We start from the raw sequence: 18,814 nt of genomic DNA, 5'->3' as shown, positions 1-18,814 counted from the left end.
CATCGGTTAGTTCGACCTCGTCTACAAGAGGGTCATTTTTAGACGTCCGAACGTATCTTCGGAGTAATACAGGTCCAGGAGTAGTTAGCCATGACGGGAGTGATGTTCCATGAGATGAGCGACGCTGGAATCCAAAGAACCGCTCATGAGGTGTAGTATTTGTGGCTGTAGAAAGCAGGGACCGTATAGAGTGCAATGCATCCGGAAGCACTGTTTCCCATTGCTGGTCTGGTAGGCCCCGAGATCTTAAAGCGAGACGTACGGAATTCCAGATGATACCGTTATACCTCTCTACCTGCCCATTTCCGATGGGATGGTATGGTGTTGTTTTGCTTGCAGCAATTCCCCGTTCTGAGAGGTAGTCCTTGAGTTCCCTTGACATAAAGGATGGACCCCGGTCTGAGTGAATATAAGCCGGCATGCCACAGAGAGAAAATACCTGCTCAAGGCAGCAGATTACTGTGGACGCCAGCATATTGGAGCAGGGGAAGGCAAACGGAAAACGTGAATATTCGTCGATCATGGTGAGCAAATATGTGTTCCGAGTTGAAGAGGGCACTGGGCCCTTAAAATCGATGCTAAGTCGTTGCATCGGTTGGGTTGCATGTATGAGTATACCATCTGAGGGGCGGAAGAACTGAGGTTTTAATTCCGCACAAAGCCGGCATTCTGAGCATATTTTCTTTACATCTCCAGTGGAAAAAGGGAGATTCCGTGATCGTACGAAATGTAGCATGCGCGTAACGCCAGGATGACACAAACCATTGTGGACATCCATGAGAGTGGAGGATGACATAGTGGAGCAGAATGCCCGTGTGAGGGTGTCCGGGGCCACATTCTCCTTGCCAGGCCGATAGAGAATGGTATAACCAAAAGAGGCCAGTTCCATCCTCCAAAGTTGTATTTTATTATTCTTAATTTTGGTTCGTTTTCGATTATCGAGCATGAAGGCGACTGATCGTTGGTCCGTGATCAATGTAAAGTGCTGGCGAGCTAGAAAATGGTTCCACTTCCGTACTGCCTCTATGATGGCTGTGGCTTCTTTCTCAACCGGAGGATAATGTAGCTCGGCACCTTGTAAGGTCCTGGACATAAATGCTACAGGACGACCTTCCTGATTCAGAGTAGCCGAGATCGCCACCTCCGAGGCATCACATTCAACCACGAAAGGGAGATTCTCATCGATGGAGTGAAGAGCCGCTTTCTCCAACTGTTTTTTGAGAAGGTTAAAGGCTGCAACAGCCGCTGTTCCCAGTGGAAATGATCTAGCATGCAGCAAGGGTTGGATTTTGTCCGAAAAATGAGGAATCCATTTAGCGTAGTATGCAAACAGACCGAGAGCCCGACGTAAAGAAGCCGGATTCTTAGGTGACGGGAGCTCTTGGAGCGGGCGAAGTCTTTCTGGGTCTGGCTTAATGATACCATTGCCTACGCAGTAGCCAAGGATGTTGATGGTCGGTTGCGACTCAACAGATTTGGATTCATTCAGGGTCAAATTACGGCGATGGAGGGCATCCCGAAATTTTTGGAGGTTGGAGTCGTGTTCCTGTTGATCGTGACCTGCAATGGTAATGTTATCAAGATAGGGAAAAGTGTCCCTTAGGTTTTCCTGCTTAACCAGGCCATCCATTGCCCTTTGAAAGACAGCCACTCCATTAGTAACCCCGAATGGGAGGCGACGAAATTGGTACAGCCGTCCATTAGCCTCAAAGGCTGTGTACTGCTTATCTGAGACCTTCAAGGGTAACTGATGATAGGCACTTTTTAAATCGTAAGTTGAGAACACTTTGTATTCGGCCAGTTTATTAACCATATCATCAATGCGTGGCAATGGGTAGGCGTCCAAGTCGGTATATTGATTGATGGTTTGCGAATAATCGATGCATAGTCGCTGTTTGTGAGGTTTTAGAGGGTTCTTGACAATGACGACTTGAGCCCGCCAGGGCGACGAACATGGTTCAATGATATCCTCTGCTAGAAGTCGAGAGATTTCAGCCGCAATAAAAGATTGGTCTCCCTGATTAAAGCGCCGCGATTTCGTTATTATCGGTTGGCATTGAGGCGGAATACTGGCAAATAATGAGGGTTCATCAAGTGAAGCTGCTGATAATGCACAAAATGGTAATTTAGATGGTATATTAGAAATAGTAAGTCCGGGTTTGGATCCACCAAACTCAATGGTGAGTTTCTTATGCTGTTTTTGGAAGTCCAGCCCTAAGAGGAGATCACTACATAAGTCTTTGAGCACTGAAAGTCGGGTGGAGGGATACATACGACCATGAAGTGTCATATCAACAACACAAAAGCCGGAGATTCTGGTATTAAGTGATGACTGGGCCATCGCAATTGCCTGGTCCGATGGGAAGACATGTAGTTTCAATTTCGCAACAATCTGTTCCTTAATGAAACTATCAGTACTTCCTGAGTCAATTAAGGCATCTAAGGTATGCCCTTTAATTGAAATTTTTGTGGCTGCCTGAGACAGGTTCTGTGGGCAAGCAGCTGTAATTGGTGTCGTTGCACAGAGAGTGGCTAAAACTCTCGGTGTGCTTCTTCGGGAGAGAGCTCGAGAGGAAGCTTGATAGGTCCTAGCTGGAGCATCTTGATAGGCCCTAATTGGGGCAGCTCGGTAGGCCTTAGCTGGATTGGCCCTCGTAGAGGCCCTTGATAGGCAAACTTTAGCAAAGTGTCCTTTTTTCCCGCAATAACTGCAGATTGCATTGCGAGCAGGGCAGGTTTTCCTAGGGTGAAAAGCATCTCCACAAAAGAAGCATTCCTTCCTAGATTGCCAAGAGGCTGCTAAAGTGGGGTCGTCCTCCTCTTCTTCATCAGAATTATCAGAATTAGATTCCCCCATGATAGGGTTCACCTGAGACCGCTTGAATTGTCTGGTTGCAGCTACAGCAGCAGATCGAGATCTGGGCAGCTGATAGAGGTCTGCATTTCTCTTTGCCAAATCCAGTGAACAAGCTAGGTCAAAAGCTTTTTGTAGCTCAAGTGTTTTACTTTCTAGTAGACGCTGGCGTATAAATGGAGAGGCAATCCCGCAGATGAAAGCATCACGAATCATTTCTTGGCGGTACAGCTCAGCTGAGGCTGCCTGAAAGTTACAATCTACGCTGAGCCTGCGAAGTTCTTGCAGGAATTCGTCAATTGATTCCCCTGGCCCTTGTCGGGCTGTGGCCAGTAGATGTCTAGCATAGACCTCATTTGGGGTCTTCGCATACAGTTTCTTAAGTGCCCGAATCACCTCTTCGTAATTATCCCATTCATCAACATATTCGAACACTTTTGGGGTCACATAATTGACAAGTATCTTCAATTTAGCAGGAGCATCCACTTTACATTCATCCAGAAAATTCTCAAAAGTACGATACCAATGCTTCCATACCCTGCCAGCTGCTGGTGTATTCGGGTCCAAGTCCAGACGAATAGGTCTAAGGATTTTATCCATGATGGGTGGTTCCCTGGATCCTTAACTTCCGAGTTTGTCTGAAGGTCTAGTATTTGTCAGTGTAAATACTAAGTTACTTAAATTGATGTAAGAAAAGGAGACTGACCATCAAGTAACTTTAAAGTAAGCTTTAAGTAACTTATAAACACACTATATACAAGAGAGGTCTTTACCATGCCTCTGGTAGAAGCCTCTTACAATACTGAACAGACCAGTATTTATACCAGTCCAACAGGAAGTGACATTTACAGGAAGTGAGGTATGTACACAGTTCATAGTTCATAGTTCATAGTTCACAGGAAGTGATGACATAACTTCCCGGAAGTTAGCATTTTTATCACAGTTACTATTGAATCTGCTTCCACCACCCTTCCAGGCAGCGCCTGATTCCAGATCATAACAACTCGCTGTGTAAAAAAATGTCTCCTCAACTCTCCTCTGGTTCTTTTGCCAATTATCTTAAATCTGTATCCTCTGGTTACCGACTCTCTGCCAGTGAAAACAGTTACTCCCTATTTACTCTATCGAAATCCCTCATAATTTTGAACACCTCCATTAAATCTCCCCTTAACTTTTTCTGTTCTAAGGAGAACAATCCCAGCCCTAAGCTCTGGAATTCCCTCACTGAACCTCTCCGCCTCGCTAACCCTCTTTCCTCCTTTGAGAGGCTCCTTAAAACCTACCTCTTTGACCAAGTCTGCCCTAATATCTCCTTATTAGGCTCGGTGTCAAATTTTGTTTGATAACACTCCTGTGAAGCGCCTTGGGATGTTTTAACTACATTAAAGGCACTATATAAATACAAGTTGTTGTTGTTGTTCTCTAGTCTTGCCATGTAAATGAAGTCCTAGTGGACACTTTAGGTAAATTTCTAAACAAAATTGTGGGATGGCCCCATGATGAACTTCCATTTTCAAACCTAGTGAAGGATACTGACTGACACGAGACCAGGGGACCAGACCCCGTCAACATTACATGTTAACAAAATGCCATTAATTGGATGCTGCAGATTGAGTGGGTGTTGCATGTCAGATTCGTTGGATACTGCAGGATAGATGTACAGTAGGAAAGCGCAAAAGGGCCAGTGCTGATTCCCAATCATTCTGTTGTAAAGAAGTAAATGCCAGGGTACTGTACCAGTTATCCACAGGGCAAACGTGGTGATTCCGCACTGCCACCGCATATCTGTTCAAAACAAATCAGAGGTCAATCAGTCAACTGATCAGTCAATCAAGGCAATTCCTACTGTGGTCTTCTCGGTGTCATTAGTAGTTCAGGGACACCTGGTGAGGGCCGGTTGAGACTGCAAATAGAATATTCCCGCCAGCCCATACACATTGGAACAGGAGTAGGTCATTCAGCCCCTCGAGCCTATTCCGCCATTCAATTAGATCGTGGCTGATCTGTATCTTAACTCCATCTACCCACCTTGGTTCCGTAACCCTGAATACCCATGGCTAACAAAACTCTATCAATTTGACTCCCGGCCTCGACAGCTTCTTTGGGGGAGGGGGAAGTTCCTGATTTCCACTACCCTTTGTGTGAAGAAGTGCTTCTTGACGTTCCCCTTGAATGGCCTGGCTCCAATTTTAAGGTTATGTCCCCTTATTCTAGACTCCCCCACCAGAGAGAATCGTTTCACTGTGTACAAGTTGCACCTTCGCGTATAAAAATAAGGGTGACATACACACTGGTGTGGCTTGTAGGGTTTTAATTATGAGAACCCATTTGTAAACTGAGTTATACACTGGTTTTTACGGCAATTCAGTTAAGCAGGAAAACCGAATCAGTATCTGTATTGTATAACTTCAGCTTGCAGCCGTATCAGAATCACTTCTGTACAAAATGTTCTGTTCTGGGACGAGCCTCGTATCCTACAGATACCACCATATCAGATTGGCTCAGTGGTAACATGTTTGCCTCAATGTCAGAAGGTTGTAGGTTCAAATCCTGCTGTAGGCCTGGAGCATATAATCTAGGTAGAGACTTCTGCACAGTACTGAAGGAGTGCTGCATTATTAGAGGTGCCATCTTTCAGATAAGATGTTAAACTGCCCTCTCGGGGGGATGTAAAAGAGCCTCTGGCACTATTTGAAGAAGAGCAGGGGAGTTCTTCCCCAGTGTCCTGGCCAATATTCATCTCTCAACCAACATCACTAAAACAGATTAACTTGTCATTTATCTCATTGCTGTTTAGAGTCATAGAGTTTTACAGCACAGAAAGAGGCCCTTCGGCCCATCGTGTCTGCGCCGTCCATCAATCCCTGTGGGACCTTGATGGCAAATTGGCTGCCATCTTTGCCTACATTACAACAATGACTACACTTCAAAAGTAAAAGAAACAAAGGAAGAACTTGCATTTATAGAGCGCCTTTCACGACCTCAGAACGTCCCAAAGCGCTTTGCAGCCAATGAAGTACTTTTGAAGTGTAGTCACTGTTGTAATGTACTTCATTGTCAAGCACTTTGGGACGTCCTGAGGACATGAAAGGCACTAAGTTAATGCAAGTTCTGTTTCTATTCCAGGCCTTGCCTGGCAATTCACGAGTTAAGAAATCCTTAGTTAGTAAGTTATAGATCACCCGTCACCACCTGTTCCGGCGTGACCTGCTTTTCAAATGGAGACAAATCTTTAGAAAGCTGGATATGAAGCCAAAGAAAATAAAGTTAGCTTTGGACAAAAATGTAAGCATGTTTTATTTCTGTCTGACTCCTGTACCATGATTGAAAGTGACACCAGCTTGTGAAACCTGTGATAACTTTCCAAGTTTGCGCTTTCAATTCCTTGTAGGCTTGGCAGCAATAATAACTGTTCATCTTACAGCTGGCTCCCTGTGATAATGACTCAGCTGTCAGCTTAAACATCACCTTTTCATTGCAGTCTACAGATACTTAACCACATCCGCGTTATAGGCTATGCGGCAGATTTTAAATCCAGACGCGAACGAAGACCATTACATGAGGACAACCAGCAAGGTTTGAGAGGGAGACACTGTGACACGAGCCCGCCTCTGCTGTGCGTGATTTCTGGATGGTGCCCAGTGCACATTTCAAACCTCTTGTCCTCTATCCCAATCTCACTCACTCGGGGGGACATTTTGGCCCTGATATTTACGGGAAGGCAGGGAGCGAGTGCTGGGTGGGGGTGTTTGTAGCAGCCAAGAAACCCGGAAAAGCAGGTAACGCGAAGGTCCACTGCCGGACAGAAAGGCCTGCATTGGAAGGCCACAGCCAGCGAGCGGAGAGGAAGGGGGGCTGAACTATTGTGGTTCGGCGGGGAGGTCGGGGGCGGCTGGGGAGGCCAATCGTATGGAGGGAAGCAGGTTTGCTTGAGGGGGCTGGGGGAAAGCACTCCTGCTCCTCTTGGCTCACAGGCAGTGCTGGAAAGGTACAAACCTGCTGGATTTGGCCTTTCTGACGTCACTTCAGCTGCCGGGTTTCCCGAACCCTGGGAAACCCGACCCATAGGTGCTAAATCTAAAACTCTGTTAAAATTTGAGGCACGCAGCATCATTTGCATATTTATGTGACTGACCCGGCTCTCGAGAGCAGGTTCGTCACCCACCCCCCCCAAGATGAAGGTGTAACTCACAGCCTGATGACAAACTGAAGCAGGTCCCTCAAACAATACAGCACCTGACTATATAACCCAAAGGGAAATTCTTTGCTCCAAATTACTCCTATTTAAGACACAAATCTTGCTCCAAGATCCCCTGCCTCGATTTTCTCATCAGTTCATCTTAGGAAAAGCCACATTTCAAAGAGATTCTTAACCACATTCTACCCTACGTAAACTTGAGCTCATCCAAAACCCGGCTGCCCGAGTCCTAACTCGCACCAAGTCCCGTTCACCCATCACTCCTGTGCTCGCTGACCTACATTGGCTCCCGGATAAGCAACGCCTGGATTTTAAAATTCTCATCTTTATTTTCAAATCCCTCCATGGCCTTGCTTCTCCCTATCTCGACAAACTCCTCCAGCCCCCCCAGATATCTGCGCTCCTCTAATTCTAGCCTCTTGAGCATTAGGCACTATATTTGAATGTGCGAAGCATTCACAACAAAATAGATGAATTAATAGTGCAGATAGAAATTAATAGGTTTGATCTAATAGCCATTATGGAGACATGGTTGCAATGTGGCCAAGGTTGGGAACTAAATATTCCAGGATACTTAACTTTTAGAAGAGATAGGCAAAATGGAAAAGGAGGAGGGGTAGCGCTGATAATAAAGGATGGGATAAAGACAGAATCAAGAAGTAGAATCAGTTTGGGTGGAGCTAAGAAACAGCAAGGGGCAGAAAACATTGGTAGGAGTTGTTTATAGGCCCCAAAACAGTAGCTGCAATGTAGGGCAGAGTATAAATCAGGAAATTAGAGGCACATGTAACAAGGGTAATACAGTGATCATGGGGGACTTTAATCTACATATAGACTGGGCAAACCAGATTTGCAGTAATAGTGTGGAGGACGAATTCATGGAGTGTATGCAACAAAGTTTTCTAGATCAGTATGTTGAGAAACCAACTAGGGAACAGGTTCTTTTAGATCTAGTATTGTGCACGAGAAAGAGTTAATTAATAACCTTCTAGTAAAGGGGCCTTTAGGGAAGAGTGGCCATAATTTGATAGAATTTTATATTGAGTTTGAAAGTGATTTAGTTAAATCCAAAACTAGGGTCTTAAGTCTAAACAAAGCAAACTACGTACGTATGAGGGGCAAGTTGGCTAAGGTAGATTGGGAAACTACATTAAAAGGTATGACGGTAGAGAAGCAATGGCTAGCATTTGAAGAATTAATACATAATTTACAACAAATATACATTCCTTTAAGGCACAAAAACACCACAGGAAAAGTGGTCCAACCGTGGCTAACAAGAGAAGTTAAAGATAGTATTAGATCAAAGGAAGAGGCTTATAATGTTGCCAATGATGCGCAGTTTGGGTTCCGCCAAGACCACTCGGCTCCCGACCTCATTACAGCCTTGGTCCAAACATGGACAAAGGAGCTGAATTCCAGAGGTGAGGTGAGAGTGATTGCCCTTGACATCAAGGCAGCATTTAACCGAGTGTGGCATCAAGGAGCCCTAGTAAAACTGAAGTCAATGGGAATTGGTGGGAAAACGCACCATTGGCTGGAGTCATACCTAGCACAATCATCACAGCCCCAGGACATCGCTGCAGGAGTTCCTCAGGGCAGTGTCCTAGGCCCAACCATCTTCAACTGCTTCATCAATGACCTTCCCTCAAACATAAGGTCAGAAATGGGGATGTTTGCTGATGACTGCACAGTGTTCAGCGCCATTCACAACTCCTCAGATAATGAAGCTGCCCATGCCCGCATGCAACAAGACCTGGGCAACGTTCAGGCTTGAGCTTATAAGTGGCAGGTAACATTCGCACCACAAAAGTGCCAGGCAATGCCTATCTCCAACAAGCGAGAGTCTAACCACCTCCCCTTGACATTCAAGGGCATTACCATCACCAAATCCCCCACCATCAACATCCTGGGGGTCAACATTGACCAGAAACTTAACTGGACTAGCCACATAAATACTGTAGCAACAAGAGCAGGTCAGAGGCTAGGTATTCTGCGGTGAGTGTCTCACCTCCTGACTCCCCAAAGCCTTTCCACCATCTACAAGGCACAAATAAGGAGTATGATGGAATACTCTCCACTTGCCTGGATGAGTGCAGCTCCAACAACACCCAAGAAGCTTGACACCATCCAGGACAATGCAGTCCATTTGATTGACACTCCATCCATCTCCTTAAACATTCACTCCCTCCACCACCAGCGTACCGTGGCTGCAGTGTGTACCATCTACAAAATGCACTGCAGCAACTCACCAAGGCTTCTTCGGCAGCACCTCCCAAACCCGCGACCTCTTCCCCCTAGAAGGACAAGGGCAGCAGGCGCATGGGAACACCACCACCTCCAAGTTCCCCTCCAAGTCACACACTATCCTGACTTAGAAGTATATCGCTGATCTTTCATCATCGCTGGGTCAAAATCCTGGAACTCCCTCCCTAACAGCACTGTGGGAGTACCTTCACCACACGGACTGCAGCGGTTCAAGAAGGCGGCTCACCACCACCTTCTAAAGGGCAATTAGGATTGGGCAATAAATGCTGGCCTTGCCAGCGACACCCACATCCCATAAAAATGAAGAAATGAAAGAGTAGCAAGCCTGAGGATTGGGAGGAATTTAGAATTCAGCAAAGGAGGACCAAGAAATTGATAAAGGGAAAATAGAATATGAGAATAAACTAGCGAGAGACATAAAAACAGACTGTAAAAGCTTCTATAGGTATGTAAAAAGGAAAAGATTAGTGAAAGTAAATGGGGGTCCCTTACAGGCTGAGACAGGAGAAATTATAATGGGGAATAAGGAAATGGCTGGGAAATTAAACAAATACTTTGTGACTGTTTTCACAGAAGAAGATGCAAAAAACTTTCCGGAAATAGTGCAGAACCAAGGCCCTAGCGAGAATGAGGAATGGAAAGAAATGAGTATTAGTAAAAAAAAGTAGTGGAGCAATTAATGGGACTGAAAGCCGATAAATCCTCTGGACCTGATGGCCTACATCCTAGGGTTTTGAAAGAGGTGGCTATAGAGATGGTGGATGCATTGGTCGTCATCTTCCAAAATTCCATAGATTCTAGAATGGTTCCCGCGGATTGGAAGGTGGCAAATGTAACCCCACTATTTAAGAAAGGAGGGAGAGAGAAAACGGGGAACTACAGACCAGTTAGCCTGACATCAGTAGTAGGGAAAATGCGAGAGTCTATTATTAAGGATGTGGTAACAGGGCACTTAGAAAATAATAATAGGATTGGGCAGAGTCAACATGGATTTATGAAAGGGAAATTGTGTTTGACAAATCTGTTAGCATTTTTTAAGGTTGTAACTAGTAGAATAGATAAGGGGGAACCAGTGGATGTGGTGTATTTGGATTTTCAGAAGGCATTCAATAAGGTGCCACACAAGAGGTTATTAAACAAAATTAGGGCTCATGGGATTAGGGGTAATATACTAGCATGGATTGAGGATTGGTTAACGGACAGGAAACAGAGAGTAGGAATAAACGGGTCATTTTCGGGTTGGCAGGCTGTAACTAGTGGGGTACCGCACGGATCAGTGCTTGGGCCTCAGCTGTTCACAATCTACATCAATGATTTGGATGAGGGGACCAAATGTAATATATCCATGTTTGCTGATGATACAAAGCTAGGTGGGAATGTAAGTTGTGAGGAGGATGGAAAGAGGGTTCAAGGGGATATAGATAAGCTAAGTGAGTGGGCAAGAACATGGCAAATAGAATATAATGTGGAGAAATGTAAAGTTATCCACTTTGATAGGAAAAATAGAAAAGCAGAGTATTTTTTAAATGGTGAGAGATTGGGAAATGTTGGTGTTCAGAGGGACCTGGGTGTCCTTGTACACGAATCACTGAAAGTTAACATGCAGGTTCAGCAAGCAATTAGGAAAGCAAATGGTATGTTGGCTTTTATTACAAGAGGATTTGAGTATAAGAGTAAAGACGTCTTACTGCAATTATATAGGGCCCTGGTGAGACCACACCTGGAGTATTGTGTACAGTTTTGGTCTCCTTACCTAAGGAAGAATATACTTGCCATGGAGGGAGTGCAACAAAGGTTCACCAGACTGATTCCTGGGATGGGGGGATTTTCCTAAGAGGAGAGATTGAGTAGACTAGGCCTATATTCTCAAGAGTTTAGAAGAATGAGAGGTGATCTCATTGAAACATACAAAATTCTTACAGGGCTTGACAGGGTAGATGCCGGGAGGATGTTTCCCCTGGCTGGGGAGTCTAGAACCAGGGGTCACAGTCTCAGAATAAGGGGTCGGCCATTTAGGACTGAGATGAGGAGAAATTTCTTCACTCAGAGGGTGTTGAATATTTGGAATTCTCTACCCCAGAGGGCTGTGGCGGCTCAGTCGTTGAGTATATTCAAGACAGAGATCGATAGAATTTTGGATATTAAGGGATATGGGGATAGTGCGGGGAAGTGGAGATGAAGTAGAAGATCAGCCATGATTGTATTGAATGGCGGAGCAGGCTCAAGGGGCCAAATGGCCTATTCCTGCTCTTATGTCTTATGTCTTATGTTCTTATTCCTGATTTTAATCACTCAACCATTGGCAAACATGCCTTCAGCTGCCTAGATGCTAAGCTCTGGAATTCCCTCCCTAACCTCTCCGCCTCTCTAACTCTCTTTCCTCCTTTAAGACGTGCCTTTGACCAAGCTTTGGTCATCTGCCCTAATATCTCCTGATGTGGCTCAGTGTCAACATTTGTGTTATAACTCCCCTGTGAAGTGCCTTGGGAGGTTTTACTATTTTGAAGGTGCTATATAAATACAAGTTGTTGTTGTTGTTGAAAACAGAAACTGCCAGCTTTGAAGAGACTGTCAGGAGCGTTATTTACAGAGCAGCTCACACTGTGGGATTGCGCACGTGGGAAATTGTAATTATCAACACATGCCGAAGGTTTGATGAGATGTTGTGAAAGCAGGATGCTACCAGTGGCTAAACAGGAGGGAAGCTTTCTCCGGGCCAGTGACCATCTTCTCCCTGGGAGCTGAACAAAGATGAACTGAACAACACACAGAGTTCCGTCATCTCCATGGAATTCCAGGAGCAAACATCGTAAGATAGATTGGATCTATACTAGTAAAGGAAAAATTTGCCGAGCTATGGGGAAAGAGCAGGGGAGTGGGGCGAATTGGAGAGCTCTTTCAAAGAGCCGGCACAGGCACGATGGGCCGAATGGCCTTGTTCTTGCTGTATGATTCCCTGATAGAGCGGCAAATGGTCTTCACCACAATCGACAACAGTTCTCAGTGAATAGAAACTTGCTTTCGCTCTGTCGCTGACATGGTAAAGGAGGGGCAGGAACTGGATCCAGGAAGCGACTGAGTTTTTGAATAACTTGGAACCCGCAGTTTCCTTGGATAATGAACACTGAATCCCATCTAGAGAAATACAATAAAACAACAGCCAAGTAAGGCTACATCTCTAATGCAGAAGTATGAGACCAAACCAGGATTAGGATAATTTCAGATCATAACCTTGGCCCCTATCACATATATATATATAATATATATTGGCCCAGTAATTCCTGTCACAACACGTGAGTACGGACGGGGTACTCACGCGTGTGCCCGGAGGAATTGCCGGTTTTCAGCATGCACAGCGCATGCACTGAAAACCGGCATTTCCTGTCCTCTGACCCAAGGGGTTAAGAGGCAGAACGCGCGCGACTGCACAGGCAGCGCGTGCGCAGTGAAATTCCTTTTTTTTTTCAGAGTTGCGCGTGTGTAAAGGCCTCCGGTCTTTACGCATTGAAAAACCACACGTAAGTACTTAGTTTTTCAGGTAAGTGGTCTATTAATACAATTGAGACATTTTTTTTCCCCAGGTTTGTTATTTTTAAAGAATTTACAGTAAGGTAAGTTTAGTTTTAGCCCCGATTTTTTATATAATTTTTTTTTTCAAATTTTAAAATTATTGTTTAAAATAGTTTTTCAGAGTTCTTTATGGTTCATTTAAGTAGTGCAATGTTTTTTTTAAATTTTCTTTCAGGTTTAAGTAGTGTTTTGGGGCCAGGAGTTTTCATGAGTTTGACAGCTCTTACTGTCAAACTCATGAATGAACTTTTGCAACCTCCCATTGGTTGCCCTGTGCTCACGTGATCCCAGCCGGCTCATCGCACTAAGTACGCCACTGGGTCACGCACGCACAGCGCGGCAGGACCTCAAGCGGGCCAGTCAGAGGAAATGCAATGCGGGCCAGAATTAAAATGTCAGCGCGCTGGGTAAGTGAACATCGGGGGCTTGCACGCGCGGCAAGCTCCCGATCCTAATTTCAGGGCCATTTTCTTTTTTTTTTATCCACACTTTTTGTTTGGCCTTTTTTTCTTCCCTCCCACATGGCAGCTCTCCTTCATTCTGCCAGCGCAAGTCACACTTCATCTAGAGCCATCCTTTGTTCCTTAACCTGTCCCATTACCACCTCCTCTCGCCTTGAATATCTCTTAATGTCTCTCAATGTCTCTTAATCTCTCCTGCTTTCTATCCTATCACTGACCTTCCCTTTTGTTCTTTCATCCCCTCCCCCTTTTCCCAGCCCCTAAACTTACTTTCCATTTCCTGCTTTTTCCCAGTTCTGACGAAAGGTCATCGACCTGAAACGTTAACTCTTTTTCTCTCTCCATGGATGCCGCCTGGCCTGCTGATTTTTTCCAGCGTTTTCTGTTGTTATTTAGGATAAGTCTCAATTGTCAATGCCCGTCATCAGTTTAGATACATCACCTCAAATTGAGCTTCAGTCAGATCCCCTTGTGAGTCAATGGATGTTTTAAACATGTGAATTTTTTATTTGCTCATGAGGATATCAGTTCTGGTCCCCAATGTCAAACAATTCCAGGTCAGGTATCGTCTGGGTTACGAACATACGAACAATGACTGACAGATAAAGACCCTCTGGCCCATTCATCACAATATATACACTCTCCACCCCACCCAATACACATTGAATGTCAGCCAAGGGAGTTCCCATTATGATCCGCATCCCCAGAACAGCCTTAAACCAAGACCCCCTACCACACCATTTTCATTTCCCATATCGACCTTAATGACACGCTTTCTAACAGGTAGTGAATTTATCACCATTTACAGCTAAATTGTGGGGAGTTTGGGGCCTAGAAATTGGGCCTTGCAGTGTTTTTCAGGCCTCCTAAGCCTCCAATATGGCGGGCTGGAAACGCATGCTCATTACGAGCCAGCAGTGCGCCGCCTGCCATATTGGTCAAGGCTCAATAATCGCCGTGCAGTACCCGCGCCTGAAAGAGGTGCATATGTAAATAAGGGCCAAACGCCTTTTTGAGCCCCTCACCAGAAGACTGGTTTCCCTTGAGGCAGCTGGCACCAGCTCCACTCAGGAAAACCAGGTCCTTAAAGGGACCGCCTGTTAGGCTGCAACCAATGAGGTACGTTTTTAAAAATATACTTACCTGAATGTAGAGCCAGGAGGAGCAGGCCGCACCCGGACACCATTCCCTCCTCCCACCAATGGACACCCATTTCCCCCGCTCCGATCGCCACCACTCCCCGTCCCCGATAACTACCGCTAACTCCCTCCTGCCCACCCCTACCACCCGACCCGAAAGCCTCACTTCCCACTCATCCCCCCTTCCCGGTTGCCCTCCACCTCCTGGTCTCCCCCCACCACCGCCCCGACTTCCTCACTTACTTGAGGGCTGCTGCAACATCAGCAGCAGTCCGGTCTTCACCAGCGGGCTGCCTGTTGCTCTCCGCAGCACGACGGCTCGACAGAAATCAAACCTGAGGCCCAATATCAGGGGCACCCCAGGCTTCACTATTCTGGCATAGGAAATGATCACTGCTTCCTCCCCCCTCCCCCAATCACACACCCCAAAATTTCCAGGCCTCGTTATGGCTGTTGCCACTAGGTTAGGGGCACATAAGAACATAAGCAATAGGAGCAGGAGTCGGCCATTCGGCCCTTCGAGCCTGCTCTGCCATTCAATGAGATCATGGCTGATCTTCTGCCTCAACTCCATTCACCGGCCCTATCGCCATATCCCTTGATGCCCTTACGAGTCAGAAATCTATCCACTTCTGTTTTGAATATACCCAATGACTGAGTCGCCACAGCCCTCTGGGGTAGAGAATTCCAAAGATTCACCACCCTCTGTGTGAAGAAATTTCTTCTCATCTCAGTCCTGAATGGCCTACTCTTTATCCTGAGGCTGTGGCCCCTGGTTCTAGACTCCCCAGCCAAGGGAAACATTCTCCCAGCATCCACCCTATCAAGCCCTGTAATAATTTTGTATGCTTCAATGAGATCCCCTCTCATTCTTCTGAATTCAAGAGAATACAGGCCTAGTTTACTCAATCTCTTCTCATACGACAGTCCTGCCTTCCCAGGAATCAATCTCGTGAACCTTCATTGCACTCCCTCTATGGCAAGTATATCCTTCCTTAGATAAGGAGACCAAAACTGTACACAGTACTCCAGGTGTGGTCTCACCAAGGCCCTATATAATTGGGGTGATGTAAAAAGACGACTGAGCGCTTGGTTTGAGTATAAAACAAGGCTTTAATCAACTGTTTCAAAACCATGAGTTTCTAGTTACATCACTAGTTCCTGGTTACAGAAACATCCTGGGCAAGCTGGGCCCACGCCCGAGTATTTATACTCCTTGGACGGCGCCACCAGCTGGCCGCCCAGTGTTACTTCACGAGTCATGATAAGATTCATGACATGGAGTAAGACTTCATTTTGCTCCAGACTGCTAGAGCTGGTGGAGAAGGGAGGCTGTTGTCCCTTCAGTCTAGGCCGAATTGAAATACAAATTCCAGAGATGAAAGGAGACGGAGCTAACCTTCCACACTTGGATGCACTCAGTGATAACAAAGATTGAAAATGTCACAAAAGGTGAAGCAAGCCTCGGAGAGCTAACGCCCTGCACCACAGAAGAGCGGGAGGCACATTCACACCTGCATGGCTTCCGAGCACCGTGTTCTCTGTTAGTGAGACTTGTTCCTGTAACCTTCAGCTCAGAAATATTTTGCCCACAAAGTTGCTGGAAGTGCGAGCTGTAATGATACAGGTAGACTACCCTTTATCCGAACTTCCGAAAACCGAAACCCTCTAAAAACCGAAGGTTTTTTCGTTCAGCGTAAGTCGTGCGCACGACATGACCAGAGTGGCGCACGACTTACGCTGAGCAGAGGGTCAGCGTAAGTCGTGCGCACGACCCCCCGCCGACCCCCCGCGGAACCACCTGACTCTCTTCCAAAGGCTCGAAAGCAACGAGAGCTCTGAGCCCGCGGCGGTGCCGGCCCCTGTTCCGACCGAGCACGACGACCTGTTGGTGGAAATGCGGAACTTCATTGCATTCCAGGCTAGCAGCAACGGACAAGCCACGACTGCGGACCCCCCCGCAGACCCCGACCCCCGCTGACCCCCCCGCCGACCCCCCCGCGGACCCCCGCCGACCCCCCCCGCGGACCCCCGCCGACCCCGACCCCCGCGGACCCCCGCCGACGCCAACCCCCCCGCGGACCCCCGCCGATGCCAACCCCCCCGCGGACCCATGCCAACCCCCCCGCCGACCCCCGCCGACCCCCCCGCCGACCCCCACCCCCGCCGACCCCCGCTGACGCCGACCCCCCCGCGGACCCCCGCCGACCCCGACCCCCCCGCGGACCCCCGCCGACCCCGACCCCCGCCGACCCCCCAGCGGACCCCCGCCGACCCCCCCGCGGACCCCCGCCGACCCACCTTCCGAAATCTGAAATTTTCCGAAAATCGAAACACGGCTGGTCCCGAGGTTTTCGGATAAAGGATAGTCTACCTGTATCAGCAAATAGTGATGGTATTTGCCTGTTTGATTATGATGCCTTACCAGCATGTCTGCCTGATTGATTACTTATGCCTGACCAGCAGAGGACATGTGAGAGACAAGCAGTTTAGTTTTACTTTCGTTTTAGATGGATCCCTAAGATGGTGTCTCCTGAAATGCTGTTAACTGAGTTGTAATACTTTAGATAAAAAGACATTCTCTTTCATAAATGTCTGGTCATTGAACCCACAAAGAAGTCGATACATGGTGTCAGAAGTGATTGAAAGAGATGAAGAGGAAAAATCTGAAGTTAAATCAGCTCTCCACATATTAGCAAGCCAAAAGAGAACATCGTTACTTACCGTTGGAGAATAGCTAACGAAGTAAAAAATGGAAGGTTTTCACCCACCGGCGAAGCTTCAGTTAACAGGTAATGTGGCTGAAAATTGGAGAAGGTTCAAACAACGTTTGGAATTGTATTTAGCGGCAATAGGTGCTGACGAGAAAAGTGATAAAATGAAAGCATCAGTGTTCTTACATGTCGTGGGTGATGAAGCGCTGGAGGTGTATAATAACTTCACATTCGCTGCTGATGGAGACAAAATGAAGCTGGGTAAAATAATGGAACAGTTTGAGGCCTACTGCATACCTAAACGTAACATGACGTTTGAGAGGTACAGATTTTTCACATGTGTACAGAAAACGGGTGAGACTATTGATCAGTATGTGACTGAACTGAGAAACTGAAGTAAAACATGTGAATTTGGGGGACTGACAGACTCGCTGATAAAAGACAGACTGGTGTGTGGTATTCCAGATAATGGTCTAAGGGAAAGACTGCTAAGAGAGCAAGATCTAGACCTGGGAAAAGCCATAGCACTGTGTAGGGCTACAGAGACTGTGAAGTCACAGGCAAAGGAGCTGTTCAGTGACAGTAGCTGCAACGTGGATGCAGTGAGAAAGAACGGACACAAACCGTTTAACAAAAAGAGCGCCAATGTGAAAAAAGAGGCCTGGCCAGCGAACAAAAATGAAAGGGGCAATCGAAAGTCATGTAGTCGATGCGGTACACAGCATACACCAAAAAAGTGTCCAGCATATGGTAAAACATGCACTAGTTGCAACAAAAACAACCATTATGCCCGTTGCTGTAAGAACCAAGCGCAACAAAGCAAGGTCCATACAGTAGATGAAAGCGAGATAGAGGAGTTCTATGTAGATGTTGTGTCTGAAAACAAAGAAGAAAAAAGAGACTGGATGTTGACACTAAAAGTGAATGACATACACATTCCATTTAAATTGGATACTGGAGCACAAGTTAATGTGATATCAGAGACTGATTTTAAGAAAATTAGACCCAGACCAAAGATACATGGAATAAAAGTGAAAGTGACAGGATACTCAGGTACTGATATACCAGTGAAAGGAAGATGCATTGTCAAAGTAACACACAAGGACAGAGAGCACACGCTAGCATTAATCGTGGTGCCAAAGGATGTGCAAGCCATACTAGGTTTAAAAGCCTGAGAGAGACTGAACCTGGTAAAGAGAGTCCTCGTTGTGGAAAGCGAAGGAGAGACAGTCTATGATGAACTCATGAAAGAGTACAACGACCTATTTAAGGGTCTAGGCTGCATTCCAGGAGAACACACGAACAGAGTAGATAAAAGTATGACATCGGTTATACATCCATGCAGAAAAGTTCCGTTTGCTCTTCAAAAGCAACTGAAGGCAGAGTTGGACAGGATGGAAAGCCTGAAAGTGATTCAGAAGATAGATGAGCCAACTGAGTGGGTGAGTTCCCTCGTCGTTGTGGACAAAAAGAATGGAAAGCTCAGAATTTGCATGGATCCAAGAGATCTAAACAGAGCAATAAAGAGAGAGCACTTCAAGCTTCCTACACGTGAGGAAATCATGTCACAGTTTGCAAATGCAAAGTATTTCAGCAAGTTAGATGCATCATCA

The 18,814-nt window shown here is 46.3% G+C and overlaps 1 protein-coding gene across 1 annotated transcript in view; it reads right to left on the bottom strand.

The window, feature by feature from the left end:
* Positions 1 to 18,814, bottom strand: part of LOC147098513 (transmembrane protein 150A-like) — a 180,888-nt gene that overhangs the window by 148,132 nt on the left and 13,942 nt on the right. The window contains exon 3 of the mRNA XM_085970309.1: positions 4,592 to 4,639. Within this exon, the coding sequence (XP_085826435.1) occupies positions 4,592 to 4,639 (48 nt within the window). The remainder of the gene's footprint in view (positions 1 to 4,591; positions 4,640 to 18,814) is intronic.

Source organism: Somniosus microcephalus, chromosome 29 (assembly GCF_052327205.1).
Source record: "Somniosus microcephalus isolate GS21.2 chromosome 29, FLI_Smic_1.0, whole genome shotgun sequence".
NCBI lineage: Eukaryota > Metazoa > Chordata > Chondrichthyes > Squaliformes > Somniosidae > Somniosus > Somniosus microcephalus.
Note: the sequence above shows the minus strand (reverse complement) of the source record. Positions and strands in the feature narration are given on the sequence as shown.